This window comes from Bacillus rossius, chromosome 14 (assembly GCF_032445375.1).
Source record: "Bacillus rossius redtenbacheri isolate Brsri chromosome 14, Brsri_v3, whole genome shotgun sequence".
Classification (NCBI taxonomy): Eukaryota; Metazoa; Arthropoda; class Insecta; order Phasmatodea; family Bacillidae; genus Bacillus; species Bacillus rossius.
The window spans coordinates 122,789-144,244 of NC_086341.1; the positions used below are offsets into that span (position 1 = coordinate 122,789).

Below are 21,456 nucleotides of genomic sequence, written 5' to 3' on the forward strand. Positions count from 1 at the left end.
AGATTTTCTCGATACCTTTATGTGTTTTACCATATTTTAAGATCCGTAATATTTGCACAAGAGGCATATCCTGTTTCACTTCGGTTATCAGAGACGTAATTAAAGAAATATTTTTGTGATTTCCCTCTCATCTCCCAATTTCCATGGATTTATATACTCACAGCAACCCCAATGAATAAATATATTGTGTTAGGCTGCTTGTGCAGTAAGAGCGGGAGGGAAACACACTACTCTTGGTTCCCATCTCTAATTGAATATTGTACAGAAGCCTGTTCCAAATACGTAATTATACGGATGCGGGCGTGATCGCGACGCCTCACACATCACATGTACGGGGTTGAATGAACTAACTAAATACTTAGGGCTTGGCCACACGGGATACGACAAGACGAGACGCAACGCGACACTTGGGGGTAATATGAAAGTGGCCACACCAAGCGAGGCGAGACGTGACGAGTCACCTAGTGACAAATATTAGTGCGCCAATCTCAGTTTGCTCAGGAGACGGTCTTGCCACTTGCCTCAAACATGGATGCAGAAAAATAGAGTGCAGTTTATGCAGAAAATTGCTTGTGGGATATGAGCTCACATAGTTTAGGTGATGGTGACAAGAGGCATAAAGATAAAGAGTGGGCTAAACCAGAACCTACTCATTTTCACCCCTTAAATGATGAATTTAGATAAATGTTGGGGGGGAAAAAAAACATAAAACTCTACGTGCATGTTGTCCTTTAATTTCTCTTTTAATTTCAAAAGATTCAGATGTATTAACTTATTCTTTAACATATTCAGCACGCGTCTTGTATGATACAGCGACATTCAAGTGGTGCCACGCTGTTGGAGACAGTTTCGTTGTGTCTTGTGGCATCGTAACTCATCCCATCGCATGCAGTGAGCCAAGCCCTTAATGTCTAGCTGATACTCGGGTCGTCAGAGATGAAGTGCGACGAGATGAGAATGGAGCATTGAAAGGGAAGAATGGATGGGAAAACTGAGAAATCTTTCAAACAATCCAAGCACGACCCTGTTGGGACTAAACTAGAAACTAGACTGCCTTAGTCAGAAGTGAGATACTCAGAGACCATGGAGTCTCTGTACTGGGTTGAGTCTGTACGCTATGCCCTACTTTATTTTATTTATTTTATTAATTTATAGGTTGAAGGGCTCTGCCTTCCTTGGCACACACACGTTGTGTAGAGCTTCATTAAAAACCACATACCGTGTTTTCTCGCATAATCGTCACAGATTTTATTCTAAAATCAATTTTGAAAAGTAGGGGTGCGACCATTGTGCGGAAAAAAAATTTTTGTTAGGTAAAGTTATTCATAAAAACAAATCCCGTTCATGGAAAGTACGTTTATTTAAAAAAAGGCGGAGTATACAAGAGCACGCCAAACAATCTATATTAATAATTCCTTAAACAAAAACCTTTCTTCAACTTTAAATAGAAAAACCAAAACCAAAACTCTAACGCGAACGCGTGAACTAACGTGTCGTAGTGTACACACTTGCCACGAAAGAATGCGGGCTATCAAATGTAGTTAACTCGGCACCTGACAGAGAGCGCGCGAGTTGGATCCAATCGGTGAGATATCGATATTCGACTACGTGAGCGCGCTCTATACGGGAAGCAACATAACCAAACATGAATGATGCGCTGGCTACATTTTTATAAGCGGTACGCCACGGTAACGCAGACAATCAGATAAAGGAAATACCGTTTAAAAACGTCTTTAAAAGAACATTTACGTGTCAGACAACTTTGTATTTCCGTTAATTAAATAAATAAGTGGTAATAACCGAAATTAAATTTTAGATTATACCTACACCGCGGCGCCGCAGACGATCAGATAAAGGAAAAAACTTTTAAAAACGTCTTTGTAAGAAAATTTACATGCCAAACAACGTCGTATTTTTCCGTTAATTTATTAAGTGGTAATGAACGAATAAATATTAGATTTATACTTTAAAATACATCGTTTTATATGGAAAAGATACCTACACAAAGCGTTCGGCATCTACTAGCGGGACCAAAAACATCATGCGACTTTTACGCAAGAAGTTTTTTTATCCCAATTTTGACAGCCGAAAATATTGTTGCGACGATTACGCGCGTGCGACGATTCTGTGATAAAACACGGTAATTTGAAAACTGCTTAAGATATCCGTGTGGGGTATACTTACAAAAAGCATTTAGAAATACACAGAGGGCAGATGAGTAATTCTGTTTCCGTACTTTCTTTTAAAGTGTATTTTTAAATGAGTGAAAATGGCTAAAACGTGTTTACGGAATAATTTTGGGGTTGAAAAAACCAGGTACAGATTCTTGACAGCACTCAAGGGCCTTGCATTATATCTGCATTATTATTTCTCCACCATAAATATTATAGTTACCGCTCAAATCTCGTAGTTGCCCCACGCATGACGAGAAGACTGCGCGTCAGTTCACAGCGTTGCACTTAGAGGAGATACCGCATTAGAAGCACCGGCGAGCGTCGCACTTATCATCCCTGACTAGGTGGGCCTCTTAATGTAACACGCTAAATCACAGAGGATAAAGATGACGACATAGCGGGCTCCGAACCACTTGGGTACAGACTCTGTGCAAGTGAAAAAAGGCCAACGAAGCCCGGTGCGAGGCAGGGCTCCAACCTGGGACTCCAACAGGCTCTGGCTGAGCGAGTTCCTGTCCGCACGCGCCGCGTCGTACAGCGTCTGCTGCTGTCGGAGCTTCGTCTCCGTCTCGGCTATCTTCTTGAGGCCGTCGAACGCGAGGGACTGCTTCAGCTTCAGCTCACCCGCCGCCTTGTCCACCTCCTTCTTCAGCTCCAGAGACTGAGTCACGTACCTGCAGGCCCGCGGACCACGGCACTACTTGGCTTCTGGCCAGTTACAAACCTTTATACAGCTGAGTCGAGGCATCATCATCAGGTGAGTATAGGCTACATGGCATGTATGTATTACAGCCTACTTGCACACTTTGTTATATAGTGTAACGTATATGCCAGTTCATTTCAGCTACTTTTAAAATTTTAATTTTTTAAGTCTTAAAACATGTTAGGGTTTTAGATCTTTTAAAGGTTCCTTATCAAATTTAAATGAGTTGGTCCTAATCATAAAAAATTTATCTGTAAACACTATTATAGTTCTTTCCAGACAGGACAGTTGGTATTAGCAAAATGTTGCAAGAACAAAAGGTGTTAAGAATACGAATCAATTGTTAAATTTTAGTATTTGTTTTTAAGTCATGTTTTAGGTGGGTTTTTATTTATATGATTGGCTACCCGTTTATTACAAGCATATTTAAGGATTTTAGGTTTAGGTTCATGTATGAGTTTTTTTTGTGAAGTTCGCAAATGGAAACTGATTTGAACATGGTGCTAGTGGGCAGACACCTTTATCTATGGGGCAAAGTTGCAGTCTGTGTTGCGACCATTAACCGACTCGGGGATTTTGGGCAGCGAGGTTTGGGATCCTCCTCCATCCTAGCTTGAAAGATCTATATCTTTATATCCCTCTGTTTCCCTTTATCTCTCTATCACTCTATCTCTCTCTATATTTCTTTTATAATTAATTCATTTAATTATATTCATCATACAATGAAAACACATAAACTGTAGATAAACTACATGAAATACACACATTTGTTGAAACGATTCACATCACAATTGAACGAATGGTATAGGAATACAATCGGGAAAACTGAACACACACACACACTCAAACACAAACACACACAAATACACACTGCATGTATGTGTGTGTTTGTGTGTGTGTGTATACAGAGAGAGAGATAATAATAAAATACACACAAACAATCAGGCTCAGCTATGTTGTTGTATGATTGTTTTTCTGATATACCTCTGAAATGGATTCCCCATCCCTCCTCATGGAAGCTAAAAGATGGCTGGCATACAATCATTAGAATAAATACTATGACAACTTCCAGTGCACCCTAATGTCAGTCACAGAGGGTGAGGCCAGGGCGACACTCACTTGTCACGCTCGGTCTCCGTGGCAGCCAGCTGCTTGCGCAGCTTCGCGCCCTCGGCCGTGCAGCGATCCAGCTCCGTCTCGAGCGTGCGCTTCGCCAGCTCCTGCAGCTGCATCATCTCCGTGTGCTGCTGCGCGCCACCTGCGACGAGCCCACACCACCTCCCTCGTCTCGCCATCATACGCATCGGTCCAGCGCCACCTCCTGGCCACACTCGGAGACCAACTGCAGTCCGTCCCACGCCCGGACGGCGGCACAGGCTACCACCCAGGTCGTCAACATTAGATAGTTTATTTTGCATACCACCTTTAAAAATATTTTTTTTTGTTTTTAGTTTTACTGTATGTTGAATTTTTTAAAGAATATAAATTAGTGTTTATTGACAGTATTATCACAGTTCTAGTATTTTTAAACTAAATATAATAATTTTATGCTAAACAACAATTATTATTTCCCCAGAAAAACTATTTGTAGTAGTTCATTACTATTAATAACAAGGCATTGCATAAAATTATGTGCTATTCTTAAAAAATGAAAAAAAAAATACTTAATTTTAAATAAGATAAAAATATTGAAAAAAAAAATAGTTAACTACATACTAAATGGCATCTTTCAATTACCACTTCTTAGAAATAAATATTGAATATCATTTAATGATGAAATACAACAGGAAAATGAATATCCAAAATCCAATATTCAGATTCTAAATTTTAATTCACAAAATACAATGTTTAAGATACATTTAAAAATTTTTCTTTACATTACAAGTTGTGTGAGATAAAACTCCCATTTAAATGCACACTGTAATTCAAGGATGAAATGTGTTACAAAACAGCACACTAAAGCTAAACTACAGTATCGTAAAGAACTAGTACAATGAAATGTCTTTAAGCCCAGTACGTTCTCAAGCACAACCATGCCTGATTATCCAACTTCAATATAGTTCTAACGTGAATACCAAGTGTGACCTGCTAGAAAACAGGAAACTCTATACTGAAATGAAAACTGACAGTAAGTAACCAAAAACGTTGGCAGCGCTGCTGCGATACGACCAGCGGCCAGAACGTGAGTGATTCGATTGGTCCCGAAGTATAGAATACAGATCATTAGAACGCTGGAGTCAAGATTTATCACTGTACTACATCACACATGCTATCACACTACTCAGACTTGATTACCCCATTCTTGTCAGCCAGGGGCTATGCCCCTGTGAGCCCCACGTGACCCCCCACAGCCCCCTTCCACCCCCTCCCACCATGTTCAATCTCCTGCCAGCGAGTGAGCGCGGGCAACATGTTAGACCCAAACCAGCACCATGATCCCATCATTCTTTTATCACCTAAATCTATTTTTAACACTATCTAAATATCACTTTAATTTTATATTGTCAACTTCATTTTTCATTACTACCGCAAGTGTTTTTTTTTTTTCAGCATGTAAACAATAAGGATGGAGCAGTGTTATACACATGGGATTTTGGAACGCACCCCGTTTCTAAAATATTTTACATACAGTACACTCCCTATTTAACGCGGTTGTCGGGGGACATAACTTTTACCCGCGTTGTTGCATAACCGCGATGTTTCCATGTGACCAAGGTCAAAAGGCATAAAACACCGCCTGTGTTCTAATAGGTCGGCAAGCACGCACAGTATAGACGGCCCGCCTTTGTGCGGACTTTGCATCCGCAGTTTTCACTAAACACGGGTGAAAAAATAAAAATAATAAATTTTAAAGATAAATATTAAATGTTGAATTGTTTTTATTTTTCCGTGTGCCGCGCACAGTTTGTCGCACGGCCTACGAGCGCGCCACACGCCGCCATACACACGTGCGGCACACAAGCTGCTGCCAGTCTCGTGGTGTTAGCCACAGTATCTGCTTCGTCAGTGTCCGTAACAAAGTAAGTGCAGTGTGTGCGGTTACACACGATTCTGTGGTCAAAGTCTTCTAAAAAGAAAGGCCGTAGTGATACTTCAAACCGAATATGAATCGCAAAGTACCGAGTTTGATTGACAAAATAAAAATTCTAGATTTACTTACAGATAGCTTGTCTTTTGCAGAAGCAGGCCGCAGATACAGGAAAAAAACGATTCTAGCATTCGTACAATAAAAAATAAAGAATCGTCTCTCGTGTCAAGTGGTTAAACTTTATTATCCATGCTTGCAGTAAATTATAAATGGTCACATGTGGGAAACAAAAATTGCGCCAATTAAATTTTAGCGCAATCAGTGACGCCGTATTAAAAACCGTGTTAAACTGTCTTTACTTATTTCACCAAACGCTGTGTCGAGTTGCTGAGTGTGTGTGGCTCGGATCGGCAAGTGTTATATTCCCCAGCCTCTGTTTAAAGGTCGGGAGACAGCTACACATAAACATTTCCGGGACTTGTTTACTACCTCACGGCAAAAGTGGTACAGTATGGTTCACGTAAATATTGGACCACTGGGAATTCCTGGGCAAAGATTAAAAATACGCTAGCCGATTTACTTTACTATTTAATGTTAAAACATTATACCAAAGTAAAAAGATGAACTTGTATAATACAATGAATTACCCAATAATATTATGTCTGTAGGTTTAAGTTGTAACAAAACATTTATATACAGATGTCCAGTAAAGTACCAATTAAGATTCTGGAGTGGAATTTTAAACACCGGACTACCTGATTTTGCCTTGTACGCAGCGACGCTGCTCAGTCAAGTGACTCATGCTCTGCCTGTGTGCTGCGTGAACACATTCCCTCCCCCACTCCCCCTCGTGTTTCTGCCCGCTCTAATCTCTACCTCTCTCCATATTCTCGGCTCGCCTCTCCCTACCCCGCGCTTGCCGACAACCAAGCCTATCCAACATCAATCCCCAGCCGAGTCACGCTGGATGTCGCTGGGCGGTGGGCTTTATAAGGTCCCCTGTCCAATGCTTCATTTGTGAGATAAAGCGACTTTAAGAACTAGTGTTTCAGAAAATATCACTGGGCTGGATTGGACCATAATTTGAAAACCATACAAGATAGAGGAATAATGTACGGAGATATCTTGTTAAAAATTTTACTGCGGACATTTTCTACGCCTAGGCTTTTTACTGCCCGATGCTTAGTTTGTTAGTTATAACGTAAAATTATCCTAATCGGCTGTCAACCATTTATTCCATTATTATTATTCATTTCTGACTGGGGGACATGGTTTGACCCGCGATATACCCGATTCCGCGATCAATCGAGGCGCGATATACCGGGAGTTTACTGTATGTTTAAATAAAATTAACATAATATTCAAAGGGCATGTGTTTTATTTTTTAGATTTTTACTGAAGATTTTTTTTGTTCGTTTGTTAGTTTCATTTACATTTTCTAAATCGGACTAATTCTCATTCTCGTCCAGTGGTCGGCCACTAAATGCTGCCCTCAGCCGAGTCTCCTGAGATTGCCACTTGAGGTAGGAGGCTCACTGCATCCCCAAGTTTTCAACTCGGATTAAGAAAATCAGTTTACATCTGTTGCTTACAGTTATAATTTTAAAACTTTGTTTTCTTTAGGGCATACCTCGAGTGGAAGAATGCTTATATAATTATTTGTATTCTCCGTTAATGAATTTTTTGAACTTTAATGACAAACCTTGATCTTAATCCAGGCCACAAGGTGAGCTAATTCCTTTACTGTTTCACCTATATAACAACATTACAACCAATTTGTATAAGAGTTGCATAAAAAAAATGTATTCTTACCCGGTATCACAGTATATTTATCTGAACGACCATGTGTGTGATGCAGTCGAAACTCCAAGGCGTGTTGGACGCCTAAGCTCCTACGTAATCAACGACTATCATTAACTGTGTATTGTGTCCGATGCGTAGAGTGGGCCAGGTCCTGTGGTGGGAGGAAAGGGGAAACTTCAAGTCTTACACCCACACAGATCACACGGCCCTGATACACTGTCTCCGCTGAGTCAACGTGCCCTTCCACACGGTGGCACCCACAGTAACCTACGACGCTGATTTTATCAGGGCACCTCTAAAACTTCTGGTGCATCAACACAAAGATTATTTGAAAGTTTAAATATTAGTTAAAAAAGACAATAAGCTGACTCACTCTGTGCACGGGTCAAGTTGTTGGTGAGCAGCTGGATGGTGCGCGCCATGTGTGCAGCCTCCGCCTGCCGGTCCAGCAGCTCCCTCTGTGCCATCTGCAGCTCTCGCTGCTGGGCGTCCGCAGCCTCCTTCTGCTTAGTCAGTCGCTGCAGCGCTGCCAGCCGCTTGCTCTCCAGCTCCCGGACACGCTTGCGCTGCCGCTCGTATGACTGCTTGGCCCGCCGCACCACGCCCTCCAACTGCACCATCCTCGCTTCCTTCGCCTGCGACACCACCCCCTCCACTTGCTCTCCAGCTCACGGACACGCTTGCACTGCCGCACCGCGCCCTCCAGCTGCACCGTCCTCGCTTACTTCGCCTGCGACACCACCCCCTCCGCTCGCAGCGTAACTCCTAGGTGCACACATGAACGCAATAAAATACTGTGGCCAAGCAACTGGCCTAGTCAGAAATTATTTGCTTTTGTCAAGTATTTTATAATCATAATTCTAATTCATGTGTAATGATTCAGCTTATATTTATAAAAAAAATTACTGTTTTTAGTTAGTACAGTACACTCCCGATTATCCGCGAAATTAAGTGGCAGGGCCACTGCGGATAATCCGCCAAAGAGCCGAAAATGGGAAACAAAAAAGGAAACAATTTCAACTTCAATATCTAAAAATTTATGTACAGTAATGTTACAATTAAAAGTAAAAAAATTTTAAATGATGCTAAAATGTTAGTATTTTACTGAATAATTAACATACAATACATTTCAGTAATGTAAACACAAAAGTGCTCAACAATATGACTAGAAACCAAGCGCAAGAGAATCAAAAATAGCAACACATACCAGCCTACTGCATGTGTTCCGAGAAGGCCTGTGGTGTTTTACTGTATACTGCACACAATATACTCTTCAGTAGAGTTCCAATTTGCTCACTTGTAATAAAATACAGATTTACATATGTGCTGTATTTTTTCATAGCATTTGCGGATAATAGGGAGTGTATTGTATTAAGATTTAGTTATTTAATTTTTTTAGCTATTTCCTTCTATGTATTCGCTTATATGCTGTTAATAATTTTTGTTTAAAACAATTTCAAACCTTGCGGAAAGAAAAATAACTTTAAAATAATTATGAATACTGGGAAGCGCACAGGGGAGTCAGGGAAAACTTTTGTTTAGTGACAATAATTGAGAGTTGGCACTGCTGGTCTGTTGACTACAAGAAGACACATCTTTGCCGGGGCTGGGTGCGTGAGCAGACAGTCTGTAGGTACTCGTGAGCCGAGAACTACGTCACAAGCCATTAAATTGGTTGGGGTCGTTGCAAGACCATGGATGAGGCGGACTTAACTTGACTATGCCGGCTTGTGTGTTAAGACTTTGCAAAAGCCTGGAAAACACATTTGTTCGGCTGCACGATACTTAGTGCCGTATTTGAGTGTTGATGCTGAACCAGAAGAAAACTCTAATTACTATTGTGATGATTTTTGATGGTGATGGTGCAGGCAGCTTATATCGCATGCGGACAGTGTAACAGGAACAGTTACTATATTTGCGAAGATGCAGTCGCGAGATTTGAGTTTTGTATCCCCAATCATGTATTCGGGAGCAAAGCTTGAGAAGTGACTTACTCGCTTCATTGACGAAACAAATTTTTGGCAATTATTTAATTAATCTGTCAGGTTGAGGACTGCAGCAATGAAACATTCAACTGAGTGTAATGGCTGTTAAATTGTGCATGACTCCCCCAGTAAACAAGTTGATTTTTAAATAGAAATTTAGGTGTTTTTACAATTTTAATATTGAAGTTTTATTGTTATTCAGGCGATTGTTATAATTATGATTTTAGGTGTAAATCTTTTGCAATCATTGTATAGTATTTGTTTTAATTGGCTATAGTTTTTACTTTAAATCAACTTGGGAAATTATTCTACAAGCACTGCCATGAACTGGGTCAGTGATGGTACATTTTAGTTCACAGTGTATAAAATATTAATTTTGGTATGATACTTTTAGAAGAATTTTTTAAGAAATAATATCTGAACATCATGTTAGTTAAAAGACCTTTTGAATTGAGTGAATGCCCAATCCGAAAAAGCGATTTTGGAATTTTTCTGCTAACTTGGATTTTTACCTTAGCACCCAAGAGTTGGTTCACGCGTAGATATACATTTTTAAATTAACTGGAATTTTTTAACTTCTCGTAATTTGCAAAGCTGCTGGGTGTTACTTTTGTGTGGCCTACCTCTACCAGAAAAAAGGTCCCACAACACACGTAAAACAAACAACAAAAAAGCTACGTCAAATACCACTCCCTACAAAATAATTAAATTCTCTCTCCCATAATGTAACAAACTAATTCATCCAATCAATAATTTTAAAATTAGTAAGATTTTTAAACCACTTAGTATTTTAAAAAACTAAAAAAAAAATTTGGGTTTATATTTGTGTTAAGTACTTGACATTACTTATTAAATGAAGTTTCTGACGGAAGCTAATTTTACAGTTTAAATTGCGTGTGCGATATCACCCCGAACAAGGTGTGATATAAATTATCACCCACCTCACATGCAATCGCCTACTGTGAATACATTTGTGTGGTCCAGAGACAGCAGCCCCATTTCCTTGGGTTTCTATACTTGAAGAAACCCCACGCACCATGCGGCTAGTATGGTTCGAGCAGTAGTAAAAGCAACTATAATTGGTTTCTATTCTAATTTAATTTTTTTTGGAGATCTGTTTGAAATCTAATTTGGTGTCCCTCTGCCCAATCGCTAACTAAAACTTGTGTGCATCAGTCAAATTATTTTGACAAAAAAACTTTAAACTGTTACAAATGAAAATTTATTTGTATTTAACCATATCTTATCCTAAATACACATAAAATCAAATAAAAACATACACTTAAGTTCTCGTTCAACTGTCAGATTATTTTTCTGGAAAATATCTGAAAATCAAAATGTCTGATATTTAAATCATTATTCTCTATACCAAATAATCATTAACATCCAGAGTTATGTTGATAGGCATTCAAAAAACAATCATTTAACATTATAAACTCGAAAATAGCACTGTTTAGGCAAAAAATAGTTTGATAGCAAAATATTTACAATGAAATTATTAACATAAGATGTCTCTAAAGATTTTTAAATACACATATTTTAAATTTTGTGAAAAAATAAATATAACTTTGTGTACTGTAAAATTATGGCCAAACCACAATCATCAATTTGGCTCATCAAAATCATGAAGCATGTAAAACAATAATAAACCTGCAAAGATACCTCATTAAACATTAAAAATTCACACACTGCATACAAACTTATACTTCTGCTATGCAGCAAGTAGGGGCACCACTTACCTGTGCTTCACTTTAACCAAGAAGCATATAAAAATCTTAGATCTGGTCTTATTCTTGTTTTTGTAAATTCATTTAACTTTGTCTGGTATAGGGCTCTTACAAAGTCCCATGGCTCTGTATGGACGGTGAACACACTACAAGTACTTGCCACCATGACTAATGTAAACAAAACCACCACTGGCTGGTGTTTGCTGCAGGGTCAGTCTGGTGTACAGGTTCGCCAAACTGACAACCAGTACACAGTGAGAATATTTTAAAAAAATACTTGACTGGAAACATTAACACCCGAGAAACCATGCCTACCAGGACCATAAATTAACAAAAAAAATTTTGTTGTGATTTCACGAAACTGTATCATTTTTGTCTTCTGCAATGGTTTGCAGCCTGAAGTCTGTAAAAATCAGTAAAGCATCAGTTTTGAATATTAAAACCTAAGTTATGGAGTCCATTGCATTAAGTGTCTGTTAATCGAGGACTTAATGCACTTCAGCAGCCAGCCATTTTTAACACAGCGTAACATCTTAAATTGTGGCACAAGTTTCCTCGGTTCGCAGCCATCTCAACCAGGTGTAACCCTCACCCTCACTAGGTTTGCCGTTGACCACCTGACTACGACCGTCACAAGAAAGGTGGATTCCTAGAGTGTTGAGATGCACCTACTCACCTTCAGCTCTGCTGCCCTGTCCGCACTCTCGCGAGTCGCAGTGGCGAGCGCGGCCGTCTGTGCCTGGAGATCTGCCTGCAGCCTCTGCAGCTGTCCTTGGAGCGCCTCGCTGTCCCGCCCCAGCGCTTCACTGGCCGCCTGCAATACGTCGCCACGTCTCGTCTCGTCTCGCACCGCTCCAGGAGCGATCAAGGGGAACCGGGGAGTACCCAAAGACTGATGGCTACATACGCTACATTTCCAACTTGAGTTGGACCTCAGACTCATCTGCGAGTTTTGATCTATTATGTGTGTGTATGGTTACTTACAGTAGTGTAGAATACACTAAATACTATTCTATGACAGTATACAAGTGTTTATATACTCATACTATTACCACACCAATTAACAGATAACACTACATAACTAAACATATGAAAAATACAGTAATCACGATACAACAAAAAATGTAAAAGCTTTAGGGGTTTCACTAATAAAATACTATGCACAATAATTATATGTGCATTGGATTAAATAAATGTAATAACTTTTTCTGGGAAAGTAAAATTTATATGTCATATGTTAGTATCCCTCACTAGTTAGCAAGTCCGAGGAGTGGAAACTTCATGATTTTAGGTGGGGCACAAATGTCTTGTAACAACCCAGATTACAGCCTTACCATGAAAATCCAGTAATAATAATTTGTCATAATTTTTTGTCATATTTCAGGTTAGGTTATCGAATAATGTAAAGTTTTTTTTCCTTTTAGATGTAATTTTAAACTGACCATGTCATGTATTGTGAACGTATTTCACCTGCTTCCTGATGGTGACTGCAACGTGGACCGAAACGTCGGTGAGTTATTTGCCGAGGACACTTGCTACAACCCAGAACCCGAGCTACTTCAGGCAATGTAGTTGTTTGTGCTACTACCGGGGTGGAACACTCGTGAACTCGGCCGAGGGCCCTACAAGGTCGCCGAGGGACAGAGGACGCACCCTCTGCTCCTTGAGCGCGGCCTCGAGGCGGGCGACGCCGTGCTGGGACTCCTGCAGGTCGAACTGCAGCGCCGACAGCGCGGCCGTCTTGCCGGCCAGCATCTCCGACAGCTCCTGCAGCTCTGCCTCCATCTTGTCCTTGAGGCGCGTCTCCTTGGCCAGCTCGTTGGACTGTGTCTGCAACCCACCCGCCCGCGTCGCGTCTGCATCCCCACACGCTTGTCCACAGGTGCCTACCGTGGGGACTGACGTGCCCCGGAGTCAAACAATGTCCTACGAGGCGCAGAGAGCACAGACCTCTCAGGGTGTGACGGGGCATCAGGGTGTTTCGACGCGCGCTCGCTGCAACTCGCCAGTCCTCCACGGGACTGGCGGCCGATAACATAGGCCAAACCACTGGGTAGGGAGATGTACAGGGCGCATGATAAACGTAAGAAATTTTATGAAATACTTTATTTGAAATTAGCTGTCAAAATCCCAACTTTTACCTTTTGGGCTGCCTACCTGGGAGGAAAACCAGCTGGATCACAAGATGGAAACTTTCCAGTATAAAATTGAGTGTTACTGGCTACTTATGACTTGACTATTATTTATCTCAGATATATTATTGGGGAAAGGCGACCGGAATGTTGGAAATGAAATTTTAATATCTTATTATGCAAAAAAAAAAAAAGTGAATTAGGTTACTTTTATGTAAAGATTATACATTAATTCAATAAGTCTAATGGTAGAGTGATATTTCACGTGAATATTACACAATCAGCTGCTATGTACCAAACGCTTTTACAAGGTCACCTTCTACCCTCCCCCTCCCCCCTTTTTTCAAACTACCAAAAAAAAAAAAAATCTTAGTTATTATTATTTTTTAAGTTAGATAATTGCTATTTCAACCAAATGTGCACCAAAAAATATATGAAATTTTCAACATTCGTAATAACTGTTTACTTTTTGTAGTACAAATGGACGTATTTATGCAAAAAGGAACCAACCCACATGAAACCTATTCTGAGTATTTTAAAGTTAAAGTTAATAATAAATTGTAATTCTCCTATTGATAACATAATGTGGGTATCATGTTAATGGTCTAGTACAGGGGTCGGCAACCTTTTGAGTCGGAAGAGCCAAAAATTACAATTTACAAAGTTTCAAAGTTTTTAAAGAGCCACAAAAAATTTTCTTGCCAACAATAAATAGTACTTGCATAAATAAAGTTTTTTGATAAAAAAAACTTATCTATTTATTCATAAGAAATATTTATTCATATATAAGTAGTGTTTTTTCACAACAAATTAGATAATATATGGTCTTATTAGATAATAACTTATTATATTAGTAAAAAATTAAAACAATAAAACACTTACTTACAGCACTAACTTGTACTTCAATAACAATAAATTGCGCAAACACATTCAATGGGAGCGTTGGCTTTGCATGGTTTTAGAAAGATTGGATAAATTTGGCTCATAACTTGTGGTTTTAAGTTTCAAACACGACTCTAAACTTTCATTTGTTAGTTGGCTTCTTACTTTACATTTAATTATATTCATGCAAGAGAACGCTTGCTCGCACGAATATGTCGATCCGAAGATAGTCAGCACTCCAAATGCCAACTTCTTCACCTCACTGTAGCAATCAGGAAGACTATTCCATGCGTCGAATATAAGTGCCTCAACTCGCGGCATTTCTTTTAAAGCTGTCCACTTTTGTTGCGTTACGTACATACATTTCTGAACCTCCAACTCTTCCAACTTTCTTTTCAACTACGTAAATTTTCTACTCCACAAAGCTTTACTTTTTAAATCGAATAATTGCATTTCTAGAGATCTAGTATCAACTCCAAATGGCTCAATGTGGATTTCGTTACCATTTGTGTTGAGAGGATTTACTATGAATGCTAGAGTGGTTTTGTTCGTTTTGAATTGAAATCTGTCAGCAAATTCATCTTTAATTTTTTTTATAACTGTGCTGAAGTATTTCGTGTCAACAGTTGCACTGGTTTTATCACGATATTGCTTTAGAAATTTAAAATGAAGTAATTTACCGCTCTGAATATCTTCTGCAAAAATAATTAATTTTTCTTCGAAACTAACCTATTCTTCTACCAAAACATAGGCTGGGTTTCCCTTTCCTTGCAGTTTTAGATTCAGCTCATTTAATTTCGCTGTGATATCCACCATAAAGTAAAATGTTTGCAACCATTTGCCGTCATCTAATTCAGGGTGATTAATTCCTTTTTCATTGAGGAGTGTATTTATTTAATTCAAGCACAAAGCAAAACGTTTCAACACCTTACCTTTGGAAAGCCATCGCATTTTATTGTGAAGAAGGAGGTCAGAATACTGAGTCTCCATTTCGTTTAAGAATTCTTTAAACTGACGATGGTAGAGTGCTTTTGACAAGATGCTGTTAACAATCGTGATTACCAAATTCATGACCTCAACTATTTCGGCCGGAAATAATTGGGCACAAAGTGCTTCTTGGTGTATTATGCAGTGAAACGTAAGAATTTCGTGGTTTATTTTACTCTGAAGAATCGTTGTTGTCCCTTTATTTTTCCATGTCATACTTCTGGCTCCCATCAGTGGCTATTGAAACGATTTTATTTAAATCGATCTTATTATCTTCGAGGCATTTTTGCACGGCATTCGCTATATCTTCCCCTCTAGTTTGTCCCGAGAGTGGTAGAAATCCTAGAAGTTCTTCTTTTGGACCTTGGGAAGACATATACCTAACAAAAAGGGCAACTTGTGCCGTGTCTTTTATGTCGCAAGACTCATCTATAGCAAGTGATAAGGAAGAAGCCAGTTGAATGTCTTCCACCTGCAAATATGTTACATTTGAAGAAATGTTTGCCTTTCTGTCTTGTACTGTTTTAGCGGATAGTGGCAAATCTTTGATTTTTTTCAAGATTTCTGGTTTGTTTTTGAAATCACGAAACAGTTCTTCAGATGAACGTATGAAGCAATCTTTGACATACTCACAATATGTGGATAGTTTGCCTTTTTTTGCGATTTATAGTGATGCCGCGAAGCTTGCCAGATTAACATTACTTGTAGATTGCGTCCAGTTACTTAACATGGAACTTGATTGCTGTTTTTGTTTTTGGAGCTCGTCGACAGCATTTTTTCGTTCTTCACCGGCTGGATATTTACTAGCAAACTGAGTATGTTTTGTAGTGAAGTGTGTCTCTAAATTTGATTTCTTATTGTGTGCGAGTTTTTCGTGCAAATGAGACAGGTCGGAAGGCCATCTGAGTTGCATATGAAAGCGAACGACTCCGTCCAATCCCGATTGAATTATCGATGCCCTTCTTCAGTTCTTCTCTTTTTTTTTGTAGATGCCATGCTTGCGGTGAAGCTGTAATAAAGAATTTTTAAAATCATTATTTAGGTATCCAAAACAGCAGATGACAAGTTTTGCAATTATTAACTATTTTAATAAAAACACTTTCGCGGTAATATCAAAAAGTGTACTTTGTTTCTTTTTTGACACTTCTTATTGACTTCAAAAAAGGAGTTAGATATATTATTTTTACAAAAATGTATAATATGTATATTAAAAATATAATACTTATTATGTTACCTAGCTTTACTTCGGTGTTTTATTATTATTATAATATATGTACATACATACCCCTGAGAAGATAATTCGCTTCTAACTCTTCTACTTGAAACAACAAGCTATACGTCACAGCCAAAGCACTGGTGAAGACGCCAAACTGTCTTGCGTCGAAACGAATTAAATCCTACATAGAAACATCAGACGACGGCGTTATTCGAGAGCTTCCGACGGACCACAGAACAAGGAGGGAGATATAGAAGTGCGACTGATATGTTGCAAACTGAAAACATGTTTGCGCGTCAAGTGGCGCTATCTTTTGGGTGGGCCCGTAAGTACTAGTAAAACGAAAACCTCGGGCGGATGGATAGCTTTAAATTGATAATTTAACTGCTTGATGACATATTGTTTAGTAAAATATAACAAGCGTGGAAAAAAAAAAACAGGCTTACTACTGGTTTGTAATAAAAAAAGTATTATCTGTATAAATAACCTGGTGATGCAGTATTTCTGGTACGGAACTAAAGAGCCACAGCTTCACATCCAAAGAGCCGCATGTGGCTCGCGAGCCGCAGGTTGCCGACCCCTGGTCTAGTATAAATACTGGTATAATAATAGCAACGACGGTACGATCAACCTTGTAGGTACTATTTTAATTTATTTTCAAATAAAATATAACAAAACTGTGGGTTGGTTCCTTTTTTGCATAACTACGTCCAAATATTATTTCATTTGATGTCGATGCCTGTCACAATTCACAGCCGTGGGTATTGACTAGTGCTGACCTCCAGCTCCTGGGCCAGGTCCGCCAGGTGGTGGTCCACGGCTCGCTGGCGCTCCAGCAGCTGGTCCCTGGCGGCCGAGACCGCCTGCAGCTGTGCCTCCAGCCGCCCCACCTCGCCGCGCAGCGCCTCGCACTCCTTCCGCGCCTGGTCCGCGCCCAGCCTGCAACCGCGTCCCACCACCGGCCACTGCACTGGCGGGGAAGAGCAGGCGAGCGAGCCCTACCGATCCTCCTGCCCTTCCCCTGCCCCCGTCGCGAGCAGAAGCCGTGACGGGTCCCAAGCTTTCAGATATGTTACACCCAGGGGCGCAACAACTAAATTTCCAAAAGGGGGGCAATATATATTTTTATAAAGAATTATCAATCCCCCCTATTGAAGTGGGGGGTCCGGGGGTCCACCCCCGGGAAAATTTGTATTTCAAGGTGGAAAATGGTGCTATTTAAGCAGTTTTATTATCTAAAAATTAATTACACAGCACTTTATTTGCTCCCGTTTGCCCCCACTTCAAGGTTTCAGAGGGGGGGAAAAATACCCTTGCCCCCCCCTGTTGTTGCACCCCTGCTTACACCTATTGTATTTAATAAGGGGGGGGGACCATGCTTCTTAACCCCCCCCCCCTCCCCCACATACACAAATCCTGGCTACACCACAGCGTCCGACCACGTCCGACCACCTCCTGAACCCGGTCATCGTGAAGCACATAACTATACACTACTCTTCCTTCCCACAGTCCACTAGGTATCACCTCGATCCTGCACACACCGATACTGTGCCATTTCAATTAGGTATGCCCAAAGATCCTAGCAAAACAAAAACTCAAAACATCACAATAAGAACAAAGTCCGGTCTTGTGGAAATTTTTTCTTTTGTATTCAACTTATGATTTTTTGTTGTGTCCAGGATATTTTGACATACTAAATTAAAACAAACAAGCATCATGTATCACAGGATCACAGGATGAAGGGGTTAATTTGATAAGGAACTTTTAGTGTTCATTATACCATTGTTTGGTAAACATTTGTTTAGATTTATATAGTCTTAGGTATTGTAATGGGTTAGTTCTTTTCTGCTAAACGTAATCTAATTTGTCAACAGAATTTGCCTTGCAAAGTACTTAGAGAAAGCTAAAAATAAAAAATAAAAAATTTATAGCATAAAAATACATTTTGTGTAAAGAGTCAAAGGCATAGCTACTGCCTGTATTGCTGCACAGGAGGATTCGATTAAATCACACTGGACAACGAGACAAGTCAACAAGCTGGAGTAATTTTCCATCAAGTTTCTTACAATATAAAGGACATTTCCTGTAAGTACATTGTCTTAAGTTGAGTTTTCCCAAATCCTGCTGTCACAGGGGACGTTCAAATTAACTGTTACAGCTTGCTATACAACTTCAGTATCAAATTTTTTGACTCGTGGCTTATAAACACCTAGCATTGGCCACTTGCTGAAGTCAGCATTCGTAAACTGAGGTATAATTATCATGATATTTTTTAGCCGCCCGCATAGAATAAACAGCACTCTCTCCCAGCTGTTGCAGACTGTTTGTAAATATCAGATTTTAACATAGCTTTAAAAAAAAACCTTGAGAATATTAATTATAATCTGTGATGCCAAAAATAAGATAAATAGCTCAAAATTAGATTATACAGTAAAATGTTTTTGAACCGCACCCTGGAAACCATCACCCATCCTGGATTAACAATTTTTTTCCAGATTATCTAACACCAGCATAGTTTTGTTAACAAGTGTGAAACCCACTAAAAAGCACGAAACACTGTGCCGGAATGCAGGGGCGTAACTAGGGGGGGGGGGGGGGGTGTTTAGGGGTTCAAACCACCCCCCCCCCCCTTCTTAGCACCAAATCTTTAATTAATTTCTTATTCATCACTCAAACAAATTTCATACTAAAATTAATAAAATTTTTACCAATACAATATTTTAATTTAAGTACCGAAAACTGCTAAAATAGCACTATTTAACACCTTAAAATCCAAATTTTCCCGGGGGAGGAGACCCGGACCCCAAGCTTTAATACGGAAGGGGGGGGGGGCCATGCTTCTAAAACACCCCCCATACACAAATCCTTGCTAATGCTACTGCTGGAATGAAGACCGACAGTAACCAAACGCCGGCAGCCGCAATACACCGGGAAACAACCAGAGGGCTGGCCCCACACAGTCGGCGCCAGCATTGAATATATGTACTGTATAGAAGTCGCGAGTGGATAGGATTTACTCAACGTTTTTCAGGAGCGTATGAAGAGCAGCTTGGGAACTTCACCGCTGCAGTGCGCTGCCGTAACACCCTGTATCGTCTTAGGTTGTCATGTACACGTTAGAGCGCAGCACTGTCGCCCGCTGTCATTCCCCGCAACCCCCCATCCATCATTCACTGCAGCTCAAGGACGTTCAGCGGGAGGGGGGGAAGGGGTGTTTGAAGAGTTCGACACTTGTCCGCCAGGGACCACCACAAGTCGATGCCCTAGAGATGGTGGCGATTGCGGCGGTGAATTAACCAACTACCTCAAAACCGTATTAGAAATCTTAACCTGGGCTGGCGACTTCTATACGGTATATATATTCAAAGGCGCCAGCGAGCCGACACTGGGACGGTGCTGCCGCGAGCTCACCCCTCGTCGGAGGCCCGTCGCAGGTCCCGCTGCGCCAGCTGGTGCCTCAGGTTCTCGATGGCGTCCTGCGCCGCCTGCTCGCGCTCGTGGGCCGCGTCCACCCGCGCCATCATCTCGCGCAGCTCCTGCGACCCCGCTCCACCTCACTTCCCCCAACACTTTCCCCGGTGAAGTTTTAACAAATAATTCACACATTCTGCAATTTAAGATAATCCAGCCTTCCCCATCCCTGTAAGTAGGGGCACCTGTATTTCGGGAATACATTTTGTGTCAAGGTATTTCGCAAAATACTGTAGCTTTTCTCCTGTGTTCATTGGCTGAGGTCGGTGAGAGGTGTCGTCCCGCTCTTGACGGGGCCAATGAGAATGTGGTCACCGCACCGCTGCACCCTCACAATTTGCCACGACTACAGCTACAGTGTTTTGTGAAATACCTTGACATGAAATGAAATCGCGAAATACAGGTGTCCCTACCTATAAGTGCTAAACTAGTTTAAACAGAACTTTCATAAAAATTTAAATTTGTATTTTCGAACCAAATTTGGGATAAGTACAGTGGAAGGTTCTGTGATTTGGCACAGTCTGTAAACAAGCACTGATTGAGCAGACTGCATTTACATTTTACATGTGGAATTTCAGCACAGTTTTTCTTGTTTCCTAGCGAGCTACATTTCACCGGTACATTTCTGTAATTATTAATTCAAGAATACATGTGAAGCATAGATGCAAACGTATCAGAGATACTGTTACACAGTATTGATAATCTGTATTATTTATTCATATGGAGCACCATATTACAGTTTGGTTTGGATATCTTTGTACTGTATACCTATTAATTATTTTAGTATTCCCGATAAAATTAAATTGACATTTGATAACCCGGAAAAATCGTTAATTCAGAAAGGTTATTTTCCCGAACGTACCAAAAATAGACCTTTCTCTGCACAGTACATTATCAAACAGGTTTCTCAGCTACTGTTCGATGAAGGCCAACATACCTGTTTGAGCTGATCGATGGTGCTCTTATCGTGCTCGGAGAGCCTGATGGCCGTTGCCACCTTCGCGGCATCGGCGTCGATGCGAGCCCGTAGCGAGCCGTTCTGCTCCTGGAGGGCCAGCTCCCGCTCGTGAGCGCGACGCACCGCCGCGAACATGCGCTCGTACTCCTGCCTGACTGTCGCCGGGGCCTCGCTCTTCTCCAGGTCCAGCAGCACCTGCGAGTGTACCAGCGTTCACGCACCGCCAGCGTTCACGCACACCGCGAACATGCGCTCGTACTCCTGCCTGACTGTCGCCGGGGCCTCGCTCTTCTCCAGGTCCAGCAGCACCTGTGAGTGTACCAGCGTTCACGCACCAACAGCGTTCACGCACACCGCGAACATGCGCTCGTACTCCTGCCTGACTGTCGC

The 21,456-nt window shown here is 40.7% G+C and overlaps 1 protein-coding gene across 1 annotated transcript in view; it reads right to left on the reverse strand.

Annotated features, from left to right (window-relative positions):
- The window catches only part of LOC134538944 (cilia- and flagella-associated protein 58-like), a 68,557-nt gene that overhangs the window by 39,473 nt on the left and 7,628 nt on the right, over positions 1–21,456 (reverse strand). The window contains exons 3-10 of the mRNA XM_063380559.1: positions 21,046–21,261; positions 20,049–20,173; positions 17,417–17,576; positions 13,074–13,250; positions 12,097–12,234; positions 8,082–8,343; positions 3,997–4,135; positions 2,653–2,848 (exon numbers count right to left, since the gene is read on the reverse strand). Of these exons, the coding sequence (XP_063236629.1) occupies positions 2,653–2,848; positions 3,997–4,135; positions 8,082–8,343; positions 12,097–12,234; positions 13,074–13,250; positions 17,417–17,576; positions 20,049–20,173; positions 21,046–21,261 (1,413 nt within the window). The remainder of the gene's footprint in view (positions 1–2,652; positions 2,849–3,996; positions 4,136–8,081; positions 8,344–12,096; positions 12,235–13,073; positions 13,251–17,416; positions 17,577–20,048; positions 20,174–21,045; positions 21,262–21,456) is intronic.